General features: G+C 51.4%; 2 protein-coding genes; one reads left to right on the top strand and one right to left on the bottom strand.

Annotated features, from left to right (window-relative positions):
• Positions 1-626: 626 nt before the first annotated feature.
• On the bottom strand, positions 627-2,183 carry CHC_T00009255001 (3-phosphoshikimate 1-carboxyvinyltransferase). XM_005711484.1 is given in 2 exon segments: positions 627-737; positions 738-2,183. The coding sequence occupies 1 exon segment, from the start codon at positions 2,181-2,183 to the stop codon at positions 738-740; it is 1,446 nt and encodes a 481-aa protein (XP_005711541.1). The 3' UTR covers positions 627-737.
• Positions 2,184-3,129: 946 nt separating this feature from the next.
• Positions 3,130-4,538, top strand: CHC_T00007772001 (hypothetical protein). XM_005711483.1 is given in 2 exon segments: positions 3,130-3,999; positions 4,000-4,538. The coding sequence occupies 1 exon segment, from the start codon at positions 3,130-3,132 to the stop codon at positions 3,997-3,999; it is 870 nt and encodes a 289-aa protein (XP_005711540.1). The 3' UTR covers positions 4,000-4,538.
• Positions 4,539-18,028: the final 13,490 nt, after the last annotated feature.

Raw genomic sequence — 18,028 nt, 5'->3', positions numbered from 1 at the left:
TATCCGAACGAGATTCTCAAGGCTTTGCAGTTACAGAAATTCGTTGAGAAAGTTCAGTCTGGACGTCCGATACGACCCAGAGAAGCTCGAAATGGGTACACTCGTGGAAGTGCCGGTAAATTCGAAGTTGCGAGAACGAAAACAACCAAGGCCGCGAGCTGCGATTCCGCCTTCAGCAGAACCCCGATTCAAAGCATCGTTTCTCTTCGCAACATTTACTCGAACAGCTCCGACGTGCTTAGCGCGCCGTTCCAGTAGCTCCCGCAAATCGGGTCGCTCACGCCCGAAGACGACGAAATCTCGTGCGGCTCGTCTCGACCCCATTTTGGATGACAAAAACATCGACACCACTGATATCACCACGTACGTGTCGTGCCCGACGTGTTTTAATTCCATCATGCTGCGACCTGAGCAGCTGGAAAGAGGGCCAATGCAGGTTTCTTGTAATTGCTGTGGGAAGAGAGTGAAAACGTCAATGGCTGGTCTGGAAAACATGGACGGGACGATGTTTGATGAGCAAGCATGGCGCGCCGTCTAGCAACGAGGAATGCAGATGGAAAGTCAGACGAGAAAGAACTGGAAGAGCAAGCAGGTCTCAATGTGATGCCTGAATCGGACAGAATACCTTGATGAATAAAGCGACCATGTCGGAGTCGGTTTTTTATGGAATGTCTGTTCATGTGCCTTTCTGCTGTCTAAAATCATGCTCCGCACTGAAGCTATCAAAGATCCTCCTGCTACGACGATGCTGTCATCCTTGCTAGTTCATCAAAATAAGTCGGGAAAGTCTTGGTGGTGCACTTGGGATCCCTAATGACAACCGGCACCCCCCCGCAAGCGACGAGGGAGAACGCCATGGCCATGCGATGGTCATCGTACGTATCGATTGGCACATTTTCCCTGATCGTCTTCGGCGGATGAATGACACAATAATCACGCCCTTCCTCGACCTCGGCACCCAACTTTCTCAGCTCCGTAACAATCGCTTTCATGCGCTCTGTCTCCTTGACGCGCCAGTTGTACACGTTCCGAATCGCAGTAGGACCCTCTGCGAACAAAGCTGTCGTGGCGAGGCTCATGGCTGCATCCGGAATATCCACGCAATCCACATCGACTCCTTTAAGCTTCGTGCCAGGCTCCCTCGATACGGTGATACTGTTCGCCTCCCACTCGACTTTCGCGCCCATGAGCCCCATGATACGTGCGAAGTCGACATCACCTTGCACACTCTCACTCCCGCACCCTCTCACTGTGACCGGTCCTCCCGTGATGGCGGCGCCCGCCAGAAAGTAGCTCGCCGATGACGCGTCCCCTTCCACAAAGTACTCTCCAGGCGACACATACTGCTGCCCCTTCTTGACGACGAATTCCGTATTTCCCTCGTCCACTTGGACATCGACGCCAAACTTGTTCATCAAATTGATGGTCATCTTGACATATGGCACCGAAACCAGCTCGTCAGTAATGCGAATGGTGACATCTTCATTTGCCATCGGGGCGGCAATCAACAAAGCGGACAAATACTGGCTCGAAATCTTCCCTGACACCCGCGCGACTCCTCCTGGCAAGCCCGCCTCCGTGTTCCGAATACGAACCGGCGGGCACCCGGTATCCGAGCACTCCACGTCCGCGCCGAGCTGCTGCAGGGCGTCGATGAGGTCGTTGATGGGCCTCTCCCTCATCCTCGGGGTACCATCCAGCACGAATTCCCCCTTGCCCTTCGCGACGCACAAGGCAGCCGTGAGCGGCCTCATGGCCGTACCAGCATTGCCCAAGAAAAGCTCGGCGGTCTGCACGGGCCACGCGCCGGCGCAGCCGTCGACGACGAAGGCACCGTCGGCGGTGGTCTCGTACGAGACGGAGAGGGCCTTGAGCGCCTCCTGCATGTAGCGGATGTCGTCCGAGACCAGCAGGTTGCGGATGGTGGTGCGGCCGCGAGCGAGCGCCGCGAGCAGCAGCACGCGGTTGGACAGCGACTTGGATCCCGGGAGATCGATCACGCCCCGGAGCGAGGCGATGGGGGACAGCGGCAGAGACTCGACCGGGGTGGACGCCGTCATGCGCAGAGGGCGCGCGTGGGCATGGCGACGCGCGACGCGCGGCGGGAAGGACCGGGCGCGGGAGAGGAGGGCCGTGTGGCGGCGCGGGGAAGCCTGTACCGGGAGGGGGGCGAGAAATGCCATGATGTAGGGGTGCGTGGGGGGAGGGGGGGAGGGGGGGGAAATAGAGTCGAAGAGAGGGGACGGTGAGACTTATACAGAGTCGCGAAGCGGAGGTTGGGGAGAGAAGGGACGGAGATGGGACGTCCAAGCTGGTGGGCATTGGCGAGCAATGAGGTCAAGGCTCTGCGAGCATCATGCGAGGCACGAAAGATGGGATTAATTTAATTAGTTATTATTATATTTATTTATTAAAAAAGAGGAGAAGAAGAAGAATTGAACACGTGTCCATAGAGCTTGGCTGTAGTGCCCTTTTCCACGTGGTGACACGTGTACTATATGCCACGTGTAATTTCGGATTGATGAGTGCATTCTGTTCAAATCTCAGTAACGTTGTCCGGTAAGTAAACACGTGTTTTTGGTTGCAGAAACCAAAACTGGTTTGGCGGACAACGTTAGTGTTTCCTAGAAACACGAGATCTTTTCTCCGAGATATTTTCTCTGTTCCCGCTACATCCCCCCATCATCCGCTGCAATATGAATGTGTGGGACGCGCAAGGAAAAAGAGCGTTAAATTTTCCAGCGCAGCCGCGCACATCGCGGGCAGCGGCAGGGGTAAGCAGTTTCGAGACGGGAAGTGAGGAGCGAGTTGCGCCTAAGAACCCGGTCGTCGAACCGTCGGTGTACCTGCAGCAAGTTCCTGTTGTCCGGGATATACAGTAGTCTCCCGACGAACACAAAAATTCGGCATGCAAAAAAATTTTGCATAATTGTATTTAATGCAATTAATGTTATCCGAAGCTCATTGGCAGTTGATATTCGGGCCCGAGAGATATTCCGGCGAAGTACATCTCGGCTGTGTGCAAACTCAACCCGCCAATCAACGTCCCTTACGGCTATCTCCCACCCCTCCAGTTAACCCTAGTATGACATTCTCTTCCTGTCATTGATGCCGTAGAACGTTCCACCGATGAGTATAAGAAGGCCTTCCGTCAAGGCATCGACACCCTACTACCGCAGACACACACCTCCCCCCCTCTCCCCCCCGTCCCGACTCCCTCTCCGACTCCCTCTCCCGTCAACCCTCCGCCACCACCCTCGCCACCACCCTCGCCACCATGACGCCCGCCGCCTTCCTCCCACTCCCGCCCGTCTTCTCGACGCGGCCGCCTCTTCCCATGCGCGCTGCCGTGTGTCGCACGCACCGCGCGCCCGCCATGGTCTCGTCCACCGTCGTCGGCGTCAGTCTCGTCACTATAACCGCCGGCGGACTAGGCGCTGCTTTCTTCCTCCTGCAAAACAGGGGAGCTGCAGATTCTGCCGGCGCCGCCACCACCACCCCCGCCAAAGCCAGCAAGCCAACCGCTGCCGCCGCCGATGCCGGCGCCGACGCTGTCGCCGTGGAATTGCCCATCGACGTCAACCCGCTCAAGGACATCACGGCCATCCTCGAGCCGCCGGAGCAACCGGAAGCCCCCGTCGAGCCGCAAGTCGTCGTCATTCCGCAAGGAGGCATCATCGGCTTGGGCGCCCCGATCGCAGACCCCTTCGCCGTGGGCGCCCAAGAGCCCGCGAAGGTGCAGCCGCTGCCCAACCTGGACAGCGTCGGCGTGGACCTGAACCGGTACATCCCGGAGGAAGTGGACGAAACGCCCATGTTGACGAAACCGATGGAGGTCGAGCTCGCGTGGGCCGCAGGCGCATTGTGCGCCCTCCCCGGGTACGGCGGCACTGTCATTGCGGACAAGAACGGAAAGGTGCGGTACGCCGACGGGCCGCTGCTCAAAGAGTCTGCGAATATCGGGTTCTCTGTCAGGGGGTTTGCAGGCGAGGAGAATGAAATCGTCGTGGTCGATGCTAACGCCCTGTCGTTTTTGAAGCAGGGCGCCGTGTGCGCGGCTATCGTGCCCATCGGGAAAGAGGGCGCCGTCATGACTATCGTTAGCTCCGAGAGAGACTTTTTGGGCGAGAAGGAGGCCAGAACAGCGGAGTCGGTGCGCTCGAGGCTTGAGTATGCGTTCACCGCCAAGGAAATGGTGGCTGCGGACGGATAGCAATGGAATGCAGGCCTTTCTTGGTTGTAGGTTCTCTGTCTGTCACTAGGCGACGCTTTGGGGTGAAGGGCTTCCTCTGGAATGGAAGGAGCCGAGCGGGAGAGCATTAGCCCTGCTTGGGCGGGCACGCGGCGTACGTCTTCTCTCCGCGTGAATTATAGCGTTATCCCATCTTGTGTACTGTAGATTACTGTGGGATTAGTCTTAGCATCAGTGTACAGTAGAGTACCGTGGGGTTTGTCTTAGCGTCAATGTACAGCACGTACTGTACTGTACTAGGATTTGATTTAATTAATGGGTGTAATCGCGGGGCTTCTGGCTAGTGTCTATGCGACCAAGCGTTATCATAGCATAAAAGTCTGCGAATTTTATTTCTTTTCAACGTTGAAAGCCACGGTTTCAATATTTCTTTGGTAGATTGTCTCGTTTTAACTGTTTTCGGATGTTAGAAGTTCTAACTTTAGAGAACCGAATAGAAAGTCCTCCACGCAATCTTTCCATTCTACTGGAATAAATTTAGCTTTAAGAAAAATGCGTACTATGAGCCGACTTTTTCTTTTGAACACCCGTATATGCATCAACGAGTTGTTTTTTTGCCAAAATCGACAGAAAATACGTTACCTGTGTTGATGGCTTTCGGTTTTCACGAAACAGAAGTGTAATCGCGAGTTTGATCGTCAAAAAAATAAAATACCTTTTGTCCTCATAAGATTACTATACAGAAGAATCCTCATAAGAATACTAACGGTCAGATAGAAAATTGTGCCTACTCTACCTCTGTCCTCCTGTGAGGACAGGTCCTCATATGGGGACAATTCTTGACCAGCAATAAACAAAAAATGGTTCCGTTTCAGCATGGAACCTGGCCATTTTTGGGCTTCCCGTCTTGCATGCCTCCTTGGGAGAGCCTTCGGCGAGCTAATCTGATTAAATGTCCTGTTCAGGTAGGATGGTGTCACAAACAGTACCACTCGGCAGGTGCTGCTTAACCTAGGATGGCATTCACCTTCGACACTCTAAAGTTGGTCGGATCGCATATGCACGCGCAGGAAACGCATGACACGCGTTTGGTGGGGTTTAGAGGACGATATAGCGCGCTCAACAAGGCTAAACGCATGCCTGGGCTCGTCATTTCGTCTCAAACTTACGGCACAGGACAGCGCCAAAGCTGGTTCCTCACTCCTGAGTACGAACGGGGGGTGAACAGATGAAGCACAAGTAACTCAATAATCGCTCTAGGCACGCAGATAACCCTCCAGCTCCTCAAGGACCCCTCTGTAGTGTAGTGGTGGTCACCAGCCATGAACTAATTAGTTCGAGGAAGAGGTGATTACCAATGAGGGGTGCCCCCATGGTAGATGGGGACGGTGATATAGAAAAGTGGAAGCACATCGGCAGACTGTAAAAGCACGGCGTACTAGTCAAGGTGCTGACCCGGAATGGGATCAGCACTGGAAGGGGTTGTGTACGAACACACAAAACGGGGGGAGCCCGGGCCTAGAGACCAGTGTCAGAAACGACCGGAGCGCCTAGTAGCGGTAACTCCTGGATGGAATGAGAGGGACAGACGTCAGTAGTGCCGCAAAGGCTAGAGGCTTGTCGTAGCCCGTGACCTGACAATCGTCACAATATAGAGAGGAATTGCTTGTGCGAAAATAATACGCCTAGGCTGGAGGCTATTCTTAGCCCGCATAGTCGCAACGACAGAGGTAAAAGGGAAAACAATAGAAACGTCGCGTGACAAGTAACGCCAAGGTTAGAGGTAGAGGCTATTCTTAACCCCCGTAGTCGCAACGACGGAAGAGAAGAGAGGGAAAAGGTAAACGCAGTAGAAGCCAGGGAAACGTTGCAAGACAGATATCGACAATGTCGCCTAAGTCAGAGGCTTGTCTTGACCTGCGGTGTCGCACCTTCGAAGTATATCCGTTCCCAAAAGATCCTTGACTTTTTATTGTTATTGCCCGGCGCTGTCGCCTAAATAAGCGAAGTGGAAGGGTCTCGGACATTGTCCATACTACTGTACTACTTTACTCTACTATGCAATGCACTGTACTGTGTCATTACTACTGTACCTTGTCATATACAACCAACGGGCTGTATTGTACGTACTGTAGTAGGTCTTCCGTCTGTAATGCCAACGCGCAGGCGTCCTTCTGTAAGGCACACGTGTTGGCGTGCGTCATTAATTAACGCGCGGCGTCGGGTAATGTTCAAATTACAAATCTTGACTGCGATACCACACTGTCCCCGCAGCAACTGCTCAACAAGGATCAAACGTTCCATGCCCAAATGCCGAAGAGGATGACAACCATCGACTGAAGTCCAAACCTCCTTCCAGTGGTCATGCTGCGCATTCTTTCTCAAAAACAGAACCAATTTATAGGGTAATGGCACCAGTGACTGTTCACACCACTTTTTGGCTGAAAGTAAAGGACCAAAATGACGTCCAAGATCAGGTTCCGTACAAGTCTTGGTCAATTATATCTGCAGATGAGTAGGAATCTATTCCTGGCATGGACGGAGGCGATGCATCGGCCCTCGATTACTTTTTATTGCTATTTCCGCCTCTGAGGCGGAAATAGCAATAAAAAGTAATCAGTGTCAGTGGTTGAGTCAACCACTGACGTCGACGGTCCACATGAGTAACAAGCAGCTCCTGTCGAATGTTTTGCCCCAGACTTCCCCGGGAGAGATTTTAAAGGTCTTTGGAGTCATACTATGACTCCGAAGACCTTCAAAATCTCTCCAGTTATACCACACTTGCTACACAGGACTATTAGTCCTGTGTAGCAGGTGTGTTATAACTACCGTCACGCCGACCACGCAGATTGAGGGGGGTTAGAGGTAAGGGAGCGCTCGTTGGAGAGATACCCACGCGAGTGAATTACCGTACGGAATGGACTCGTAAAGAGGGAGAGCACAAGTGGCCGGTGACGCTCAGCCAGTCGAAAGCGCAAAAACCGGACGGCCGGTCACGGGTTAGAAGCCCAAGCTAAAAGGGAAAACCGCCACAGATGTAGCTAATAGCGGTAAGGGAAGATAGGCGATTCTCCCTCTCGTTTACTGAGACGGGGCAGGCGCAATGATCTTAACCACTCAGTGGGACGCCCGGACACCAGTCCCGCTACAGTAGCTGTTACTTACTGTAGCCAAGCTGCTGTACTAAACTGGCTAATTTGTGCCATTAATTACTAATTACCTACAGTTCGGATCCTACACGTGTAGCCGGGCCGGTACTACTGTACTCCACACCAGGCGCCACCTGTAAATGCAACTCCTTACGGTCATGCTCGCGCTTACAGCCGAGCGTACTGTACGGCGGGTGGCGGCGGTGGCGCCGTCGCCTTCCCGCGGTTATACCACACAAGGTTCAAAATCGGGAGTAGATCCCCGCTGTGGTATCAAAAAACGCCAGGAAAGTATGTGCCAGCTCCCTGCTTCTGTACAACTGGTATGACGCCACAAAGTTTCGATGCCTTGTGGGTGGCGATGCGATTTAGCGACCAGCCTTCTTTCAGGCCGGCAGGCATGGGGAGCGAACTGTATCGTCCGCTACTCGTGGACGATTTTGTGTCGCGATTTAACGAACACCGTCAATGTGCTCTAATCCGTCAGACCGCACGAGCGTACATGCGTCCTACTCACGGTGGTTCAGTGAAGGACGTTTTTGGATAAACAAGGTTCTACCACGATAAATCGCCATTGACGGAAAACCAGAGAACGGCTAGAGACACAGAATGCAGCCTGTGGTATGCGTATGATTACGATTTGCTTGAAGCTTGTTTTTAGTATAACGCCCAGCGCGCGCCGAGGTTATTAATGTAGCAGCCATGCACGGTGTACACGTGGGCGGGGTGCCCACGTGTGGGAGCGCGCGCGCGTACCGATCGGTTGTGACGTGGCGAACGTGTACAGTAGCACACGTGTCGTCCGTGCGGTCGGTCGTTGCCATCACGCGTATACAGTAGCACAGGTGTCATCTGAGTGGTAGTTCGTAGCTATTACGCGTTTACAGTAGCGCACACGTGTAGTGGCCGGACCCATACGGTACTTAGTAATTGTGGCGCTATTATTTTAATTGTGTGCAGTACCCGGCACGCACTAGGCGGCAGGTAATGTACTGGGACAGGTGTCAAAGGCATCTCTCTGAGGGGTTAAGACCTGACACCCATCCCCAACAGTAAACTGGGGCAAGCTTGCCCCCGTCCCTTTCGCGTCAATCTACGACCGTTCGGTTAGTTTATTCGTGCTGGCTTCTAACCCGTTACCGGTCGCTTCCGAATACGCACCTCTGAGCGACGGCACGTAACCGGCCACGTGTGCTACTCCCTTTTCACCAGCTCGTCTGTATTGGTTAATTAGCGCTCCGCGCGTCTGCGTCTCGTGCTCCTTCCGCAAAACCTCCGCCTCTCACCGAACCCAGGGACGAGAGGAGCTATCCCACACGGGTATCCCACACTTGTCAGAGCGGCTGAAGGCGAAGGTTCTGGAGAAGACGAGGCTGGTGCCCCTGGCGGCGCTCAAGCCTTTAGGCAGCTTTTCAACCCGTGTAGTATAACTGGGCGTGTGGTATGTGCGGACTCCTACTTCGCTTCTGTGTTCCCTGCAGAATATATGAAGAGCAGTTGGCTATAATTTATTGGCGTTGTGAATACTGCAACCCGGCAGTTTCCTTTCAAGGTGCTTTCTGGTATTGAGCTCGAAAATAGGGGTGACCGCCGCGGACTTATCTGTGTCGACGAGAACGTTTTCCCGAAGCTATTGGTTTTTCTGGATTGACAGAAACAGAAGACTCTTCAGAATCAGTTTCTCGTCCCTGGCCCGAAGCAGGCCATACTCTAGAGTACGTTGGTAGCAATTTGAGTATTTTAACACCATTGCATATCCTCAGCGTTTAGAAATGATTATACCGCAGCCGAAAGCTGCTGAGATATACTACGATGTCTGCGGTGCTATAGATGGGCACAATCAGTGTCTACAGGATGGCATGACGCTCGACAGGAAAGTCCGAACCATGAACTGGTCTACGTGTGTCAATACTACCATATTCTTAATATGTTTCGTAGTTTCTTGGCTTGCTTACAAGGGATGCAAAGGCACTCTATGTTGGATAAGGCAATCCGAGTTTTACATAGCGCTTTCTGAGCAGCTTATCCACAATACGTTTGACCGCATCAATCTAAGCAGAAAGACCTCGATGCCTGACGAATGCCAAGCCATGAATGATAGCGGGCGGCTCAGTGGTGTCGGCTTGCATCTCACCCCAACGAAGAGACGTCGCAAGAGCAAAGATGGAATTTCCACGGGCACTCCACAAAAAGAGCAGTGTCGGGTCTGCAAAACCGAAAAATCCACCCTTGAGTGCTCCGAATGCCGCGATAATTGTTCTGATGAGGAAGAAACTTGGTTATGTAGCACCAGAAACTGGTCAGGTTGCTTTCCGAAGCATATAGCAGAGAACCACAACCTACAAACGTCCTATCGCATAAACCATCATTCTAATGTTCGTGACTTGTCCTCACATAAGGACAAATTTGCGCCTCACATGAGGGCACATTTTGGTGGAGTCGACACTAGATATCTGTTTCGTTCTTAATCACAAACTTGTGCTTTCTCACGGACCGGAATTTCTGCCTATTTTTAGAAGTGTACTGTGCTCTCACCACTGGGATTTCTACAGCACCCGACAGCGCAAGTGCAGTACAAACGCACGGCGACGCGGATTCATTACAGTCCTCTTCCACACGTGTGCACTACAGACGGACATTGGCATCCGCCCATTACAAGCCGAGGCCTTACTATATACCTTACAGTCTAGTGACAAGGCACAGTAGTAATAGCACATTAGCCACATGCTCGGTTTTGGAGGCGTATTTTTTCTCAAATCTAAGAGTTATGAGATGAAACTCTTGTCATTGGAATCCCCTCGTCGCTCCTATCAGAATGAATCTCTGCATGATTCAAGGCTTTTACTTTTTCGAGCACATGAGCTCCGCAAGAATAGCGCTTTGCCCCGTTTTGTATTGTCGAGGCAATGTTCTGAAATAGCCACCCATGTCAGTTTACATCATTTACATGACCAATACACTGACTTTGAGGTTGCAGAAGATAGTTTTTCATAGAGCAGCGTCCATCACGCATGTTGACTGTCCACTGGACAGTTGTACCTTTCGTCTACTAGTCATCATCCACATCGCGTTCTGAGACTCACTCCTGTGCATTCTTTCGTACATTCTACTGCCGTTGTGTTCCTAGTCAACGTACTCTGTGCTTCCCGATACGAATTGAGTCATTACAGTCTCTCCAATTCCCGCCTAGAAACAATTAATTACCACCCCTCCCTCCCCTCCGATCAGCTCTCTCACTTTTGTGGCTCCTCGGAATTCGGACTCTTCCACCCCCAACCTGTTCACCGAGTTCTTCACTGCCCAGTTCTCTGCCTCCATGCAGATGCTCTCATCTGCGCACATGTCGCCGATGCTAACCTTCGCGCGTCGCGCCCACGGCTTACGTTGGTCGAGCTGCTTATGGACGGCCGTCACCCCGACATGTTCACGGCCTTTTGTAGCCGCCGCACGCCCTAGCTGCTGTACATCACCGGCATCCGTCCGTCGGCTGACACCCAACTCTTCTACCGGTTGCAACTCTGCCAGCCTGATCTACGCGAAGTATGCTTGAGGCCCTTGGCAATCATGTCGTCCAATGTCCTACATCACTCATGTTCCTCAACCACTTCATGTTGAAGGTTTTACAGTGCAATATGCAGTTTTCTAAATCCGAGAATTCACAACTCTTTTCTGAAAACTATTATTTACATGAATATCTCTTCATGAAACCCGCTGCCTCATGCGAAGGCTTCTTTCGAAATCTCGCACTTCCGCTGACCTTGGCTGCGCACGCATCAGTTTGTCCCTTTTAGGCCTGTCATTCCGGCATATATGACAAACGGCTTAGCAAAAAGTCGGGCACTATTGAAATTGCCTTGAACGTTTCATGCTGACCTTCGTCTTTCCTCCCTTGGTTCCACGCAGGGCCCGGGTGCGTAGACCACAGTAGGTTGGTTGAGCTGACACCTTTCTGTGTTCAGTACCACTGTGAAGCCTCCTGGCTTTGGGAAACCCCGAATTGTGCCTATTGGCCTTATCTCTGAAGAACAATGGCCTTACCATAATTACCTTACCTTTCCATACCTTTCTTCTCCATGTAATCAGACACTTGCTGGGTTTCCACCCATTGTCGAGCAAAAAGCGTCACGAATCGACCAAATGTCTCACTTTGTGAGAGCCGGTGCCTAAAGTAGCAGAACGCCCCCGTCCTTCGGTCATGTGACTCTTCCATCTGGGGTAGTAATTTATTCTTCCTTGCCTGGTGAAGCCGATAAACCACAACCGCGTCACTAAATTACATAGAGAGCAGCCTCCCAACAATCGATATTTTGGGGTTTTCGCTGATGTCGCATCGAGAAAGCATTTTCAGGTAATGTGACATCACGTCAATCCCCTTTTCAATTAGTTCCAGTACACCTTTAGTGTCATACGGATCATTCGGAGGGGAAATTAGTTCGCCTCTCTCCGCAAAGCGCAGAGCACCGTACCGCCGCGTAGCATTCGCCGTGCGTTAAGCACACGTGGCACCTCTCACTGTTCAGGTGGTTCCTCTCACGTGTGACCGTGTCCACCGACCACCGGCCTCGTGCTCGTGTAAGATCTACAGAGTCCTGTCGAAGTACTGACAATCATACCCCACGCGTACCAGTGTCATACCCACCTATACCTGTGTCATTCCCTACGTGTAGCCGTGCCCCACTAACACGTTTCAAGGGTGTCATACCACTCTATTTTAACTAGTTATTATTATTACTACGACGTCGCCTAGTATATAGTCGACGTCCCACCCCAAGTAAAGCGGCACGAAGCCTTGGGTTCAAAAACGGATTCTTTGGATCTAGAGAGTTGTAGCTTCGCATCTGGTACTAGTCTAGTGTCTATTTGACATTGAAATAGTCTCATTTGAGGTCCGAAAAAATCTCAAATGAGCCCATTGAAATCTCATCGCGTACTGCTCTCGCCCTAGCTGGACACCGCTCCCTGACTGTTCATCTTTCTTTACCCTGGAAGACAGGGGAGGAACGAAATATTACCAATGGACAGAAACGCCTCTGCAAGGTCAATGAGCTGATACTTCGCGCGCATAGTCTGTTCGTCGAGCAGAGAATGAAAATATGCACATGTAGTAAGCACCAATTCGACTATTGACAACTTTCTATATAACTGTAACATACCACCAGCTCTCCCAAAGTTTACTGAACCCATATGTAGCTAATGGCATTTGTTTAGACGCTTTTCGAAGCAGTCTCGCTCTGTTTGTGAGTGACATATAAAAGACTCCCTATCAGCATCATCTAAGCAGGAGGAACACACCCACTTACTCTTCTTTGCACACAATTTGCACTTCTTTTGAAGGCGGCCTGACCTGAAATTAACATCTCTATCCCTGCGGCGCTTTTTCGTGGGAGTAAGATGAGCAGCCGTACCGCTGCGAGGGACCATTTTAGGAACCATTGGTTCCCACCCATCTCTGCACCGCAGCCCAGTGTCATCAAACCTGTTCCGAATTAGTTCTGTAGCCCATGCACACCAGAATTGATGCTTCTTCATGACAGGACGTCCTCCGCGACCTCCTTCGTACAGTACGAAAGCGTCACTTATTATCACACCAATAAGTGAGCAGTTCATCCTAAAACTCCAGTCCTTTGTTTCCACGGATTTTTCGAGATCAATGCTATCCTGTCTGATGCGGTTGTGTCTGTCAATCGAATCACAAGCACCGTAATATTGAAATGCCAACTGCGGCATCTCAACTTGAACTACCATCCGACACGCACCATCTGTAAACTGACGCCATCTTACCCTTTCCTGCAGCACAGTACGCGAAGTACTACCGACGGTCGATACAAAGTGTCGTCTTGTCCGGTCCAGCCAACAAACGGCTGCAATGTCCTTTTGCTCACCGCTACTCAGCCGGAGGTTACTGATTAGCTTTTTATAGCTTCCCTTCTCGAAAAGCTGCTGATTATTGAAATATCCCATGGGAAATCTTTTTGTACATGATTTGATGACACCAGTAAATCGCAGATTTTTTCCAGCAATGTTTCCGCCGCCTCCACCGATGCATAATAGCTATCTGCACATACTATTCGCTCTTTGTCATTCCACGGCGTACATAAATCAACCAATATTTTTGTACCATGGTTAAGTGCTTCATGTGATTGGCTACTGATACGTGCCGTTTCGACTGCAGATTTCACAAGTTTTAGACCCAGCATGATTCCTAAACGGCCACAAGCGATATTTTGAATCTCCAATCCGTTCTCGGGTTTGCGGTCAAGGGCCACATAATGTGGCGATCCAACGTCAATCCATGAGCCTCCCAACCCATACCAGCGCGAATTGGACTCGTCTACACACAGCAGCTCAGACGGAGTAACATGCTGGAGACGATGCTGGTTAATAGCATCAACGAATCCTTCACATAACTGCCATTGACGCTCTTCTGTATATGTCTCCGCGTGTGCTTGAGACTGCCGACTAAATCTTATACAGCGTAATAGCGACTCAAACCTCACCCGCGACATCACTCTTGAAAAATTTGGCACGCTCAGAAAATCTGAATGGGACTGCCGGCTCCAGAGCTCACGTCGTTCAGAAAACTTCACCCGTGTCATCAGTAGAAGTGTACCGATAAACTTAAGTATTTCGCCTGCAGAGGTATCCAAGCAATTCTCAGCACGAAGGTTGTGGTTTGTAAGTGAAACAATAAGCGGAAGATGACTAATTGGGAACATGGCGAGAGAGTAGTCATACGGTTTCATGTGTTCAGGAGCGATCCCTTGCTTGATGACAGTTCCGTCTGGGTACAGTACACCCCAGGAAATCTTTCGAACATCCCCATTCAGAGACTCGCCTGAAGCTCCAAGTTTCCATTTTTGATTATGTGCCACGTAAGTTTCGGATTCTGAGCTGTCTCCAATGGTGGACATTTCAGTCTGACCAATTGAAGGTGGTGATAGTGGCGGGGTTGATCTGGCTGTGGGGCTATGTTGTGTTTTATGCACGTCATCTGCGTGATGATCATGGCTCATCGGGCGGGCTCGAGTTGAGGGCGAAGAGGGACGTTGTGCTGATTGGCCACTAAAATCATTTTCTAAGATGTCAAGTGGGTCTCTGTCTGGTTCGCGCCCTATTGACGCTACGCGGCCTGCTTTGACGGATCCAAGAGGCAATGTGGCATACTTTTTTCCAGTTCCAATAAGAAAAACACATCGAAGATGGTTGTATTTTCTGCCATTCACAATTTTTGGCAGCACTTCCAGCACACGCCCTTCCAACTTGACGGACTTGTAGCCTGTCCCAAATATGTTGCGGGCTTCGTTAGGGCGTAGAACCCGTGGTGCCACGCAGTTGACATATGCGCCGCGAGTGAGACGACTGTCTTTGGCCATTTTTGGGACTGAGAAACTTTTGAGCTTCCTCGTCTTAAGTTTTAGTATGTCTCTGGACAAATATAGGCCAGATGCTATGGTTAAAAGGTGCTGAGTGTAAGGAATAGAGGGCGGGAAAGTGTATAGCTCACCATTAGGGACAGTTTGGGGTTTTAGGCCTTTTAGCGGGATTGGAAAACGATGCCTCAATAGAGGACATAGCCTCATTTGAGGTGACTTGTCAAATAGACACTAGAACTAGAATTCGCGAGCCTATCTAGTTGTATCTGATCAAAAGTGACTTTACCGTGCGCGCCCCTCACTTCCTTACATTACCACCGCGCCCGAGCCGCTCCTGCTACTTCGCTCCTTCCAGGGCGCCCCTTTCCTTCGCTACACCCCGTCGCTCCCCTACCGCGCTACGCGCCCGGATCCCGTGTCGGTTACCCCACGGGTGGTCTCCCGAAACACCACACCCGCGCCCCCGAACGCGTGCACTCTGCCCGGGGGTACAAAACTCTTCCCTCCTCCATTGTGTGACATAACGCCCCTGTTAAGATCCGGACTGAGTTTATAGTAGGACATAAACTATGAATATCTGATGAGTGGATTTTCTTGAGATGTGCATCAAACTCCTTCGGTACTTATTTGGCCTCTGAATGTACTTGTGACGAAATTCTTCAGTAGTATAATACATGCAGACCTCATCCGCCTTTCAATCAAGTATCCCCGTGCCCACCACGAACACCACATTGTTCCCCTAAGTGTTGCAGCATGGTTTTGACCTTGGGCGCGATGTGGCAATGTCGGTACGACCTCCCGAAAAGTCCCATTGCTGAGTTCGCTCCTTCCCACATCCAAATGCGTTATGTAGCCGCCCTAACGGTCCCCATTGCCGCCATTGCTTTATTTCTACGGGCAACGCAGTGACATCCAAATCTTTGTCCGCAACCGCGACAACTGCATCTGGAACGTCTTCCAAGATGGATGTTGTGCGGCTTTGCTACAAGCCCACAGGTCTGACGTATCTGATTTAACAGCGTCTGTCAGCGTCTTGAGCAATGAAAGGGGAGCCCAAGGTTCGGGCATGCGCAACGTTTTATTCGAAAAGAGACCTCTCAGTACCTTGAAGATCTGTAGTTCATGACGTGATCCCTCCTGCATACCGATAGTCCCTACGAGGGGAACGAGGGGTACAACTATCTAAGACCAGACGGAGGCCTCCTTTAACGCCACACACACACATTTCTCAGCTTCCAAAAATAATTCAGGCTTCAATCGAGCCCCTCTTTTACTATAACTATCGAGGCTTACCGCTTCGCTGCGTATGTCCGATTGCCGCCGCACCAAGGCAGCCACAAGCTGTACTTTTAGTACTCAGGAGTCTATTTTGCTTTCAAAAATCCCTAACATACGCTGCAATTCTCTCTTTGTAAATGAAGTCATCCTATTCTGTGAGTAGCTGGCCACATGAGCAGTTAGCGCACGGCGCGAGTTTGGCTATGTCACAGCCTCCTTCCTCATTACCCACACATCTATGACGGCATCTCATCGGACGTTTATTCAAAGCTCAGCATCTGAGATTGCAACAGTCAATGGATCTACCCTTGCCGTAATCCTGGTAACAGCAGGCTTGGAGGCAATTCCCTTCATGTGAGTATTGAAGCTTCGGGCAATGACGCTGAGGAAGCTGTGCCCCCTGCGAGAAGTGAACATAAATTTTATGTTCATTTCTCGCATTGATCCAGGCTTTTAAAGCCTGGATCAAAAACCAGACAGGATCATCTAATTGCAAGTAGGTGAACATGAAAACCCTTCGAAACGGATTTTCCACGGGTTCTCTCCCCGTACTTTGTGATCTGGTATTGTGTGTCTCGCGCCGCATTCTGCTCCAATCATCTCTTCCGTCGTCTTACAGGATGTGGCTATCTTTTACCCTTGCCAAAGCATCTGAGGACCGAAAAGCCTCCTTGAGCACCGCATTGAAACACCTTGAAGGGAAAAGGCATGCTTGTGTATCTTAGCAGCGATTCTGCTTCCCCTCCTGTGGGAGTCGACTTCCCCGCTCCGACGCCTCGGTCGGGCTCCTCCCCCGTCTCCGGGCGGAGGGCCACCTCCGTCGGAAGAGGTTCGGACGGGGGCACATTCGCGCGACCCGCCACCTCGGTTACCTCCACAGATTCCGCCTCCGCAACCAGGCGTCTCACTCTCGCCGCCATCAGAGGATTGGGAAGTAACGCGACCAACTTGGCGTCAGACAACTCAAGCGGATCGCACCCGGTCCCCTCCGCTTGCGCTACCGGCGGCACGACAGCTGCACCTTCGGCCATCACGACATCGGTCGTTGTACTGCGCTCGCCGTGTTTCGCCCTCACGCGGGCGGGTTCAGACGCGAAGTGGCCCGGATCGCCCTCGGCTACTTCCTCACGCGGTCGCCCGCGTGCATTTTCTCCACCAACCTCGGAGGTGGTCTCCGGTCGGCCCAACAGCAGGTCGGACTGGGTGAAGTTCAACGTTCCGGCTTCAATGCGCACCCAGTTCCCCGTCAGCGGCGTACCGGCATCAAACTGCCGCCCGGGCGAGTGATTCCTCACTCTGGGATTGTCGAAGTGATGCCCTTGACTATAAGGAACCCGAGGCCAGTCAACGCTGTCATGGAGATATAGCAGCGCATGAAGTCGACCCTGCAGAAAGGCAGTCCCCAACACCCTCGTCAAATCGAGACACCGCAGCCACTCCACAACGGCTGCCGGGAGCACATATAAGCGACCATCATACCTGGACCAGATGAAGCGTTTCGCAATGATAGCAAGCCATTCACTCAGAAACACCATCCCCTTGGGTGATTGAGGATCTTCCATCATGACTAGACCGTAATACACCAGGCATGGTGGAAGCTCAGCAATGAAGTCCGCCGGAACTTCATACTGGTCGAACCACGTCGGTAGATCTGGATACCGCGTGCGCAACGTCACTCGCTCGAACGAGGTTACCTGTAGTGCAATACGCACCTAAAAAGGGGGGTGAAAAGAAAGAAAATATTTGGATATGAAAAGTAGTCCGAGTTGGGGGACACACGTGTGAATAATTGCACAGTTTTAATTTTTAATTATTATTTTTTATTTAGTTAATTAGTTGGCATTAATTTTGCTGACACTAGATTAGATCTAGGATCTAGCGCCGCGAGCCACTGTAGTGGCTCCGGCGGGGCGATATATACCTTAGCCCTCTGACCACCAAGTCAGTAAAGGTAACCCGAGTTGCCAGAGTTGAATATCGTCTTGGTCGAAGTCCGTCTTTCCCAAGACGCTCCCTTTTACCACAGATTACGTTAT

Source organism: Chondrus crispus, genomic scaffold, assembly GCF_000350225.1.
Source record: "Chondrus crispus Stackhouse genomic scaffold, scaffold_84, whole genome shotgun sequence".
Lineage (NCBI taxonomy): Eukaryota > Rhodophyta > Florideophyceae > Gigartinales > Gigartinaceae > Chondrus > Chondrus crispus.
Note: the sequence above shows the minus strand (reverse complement) of the source record. Positions and strands in the feature narration are given on the sequence as shown.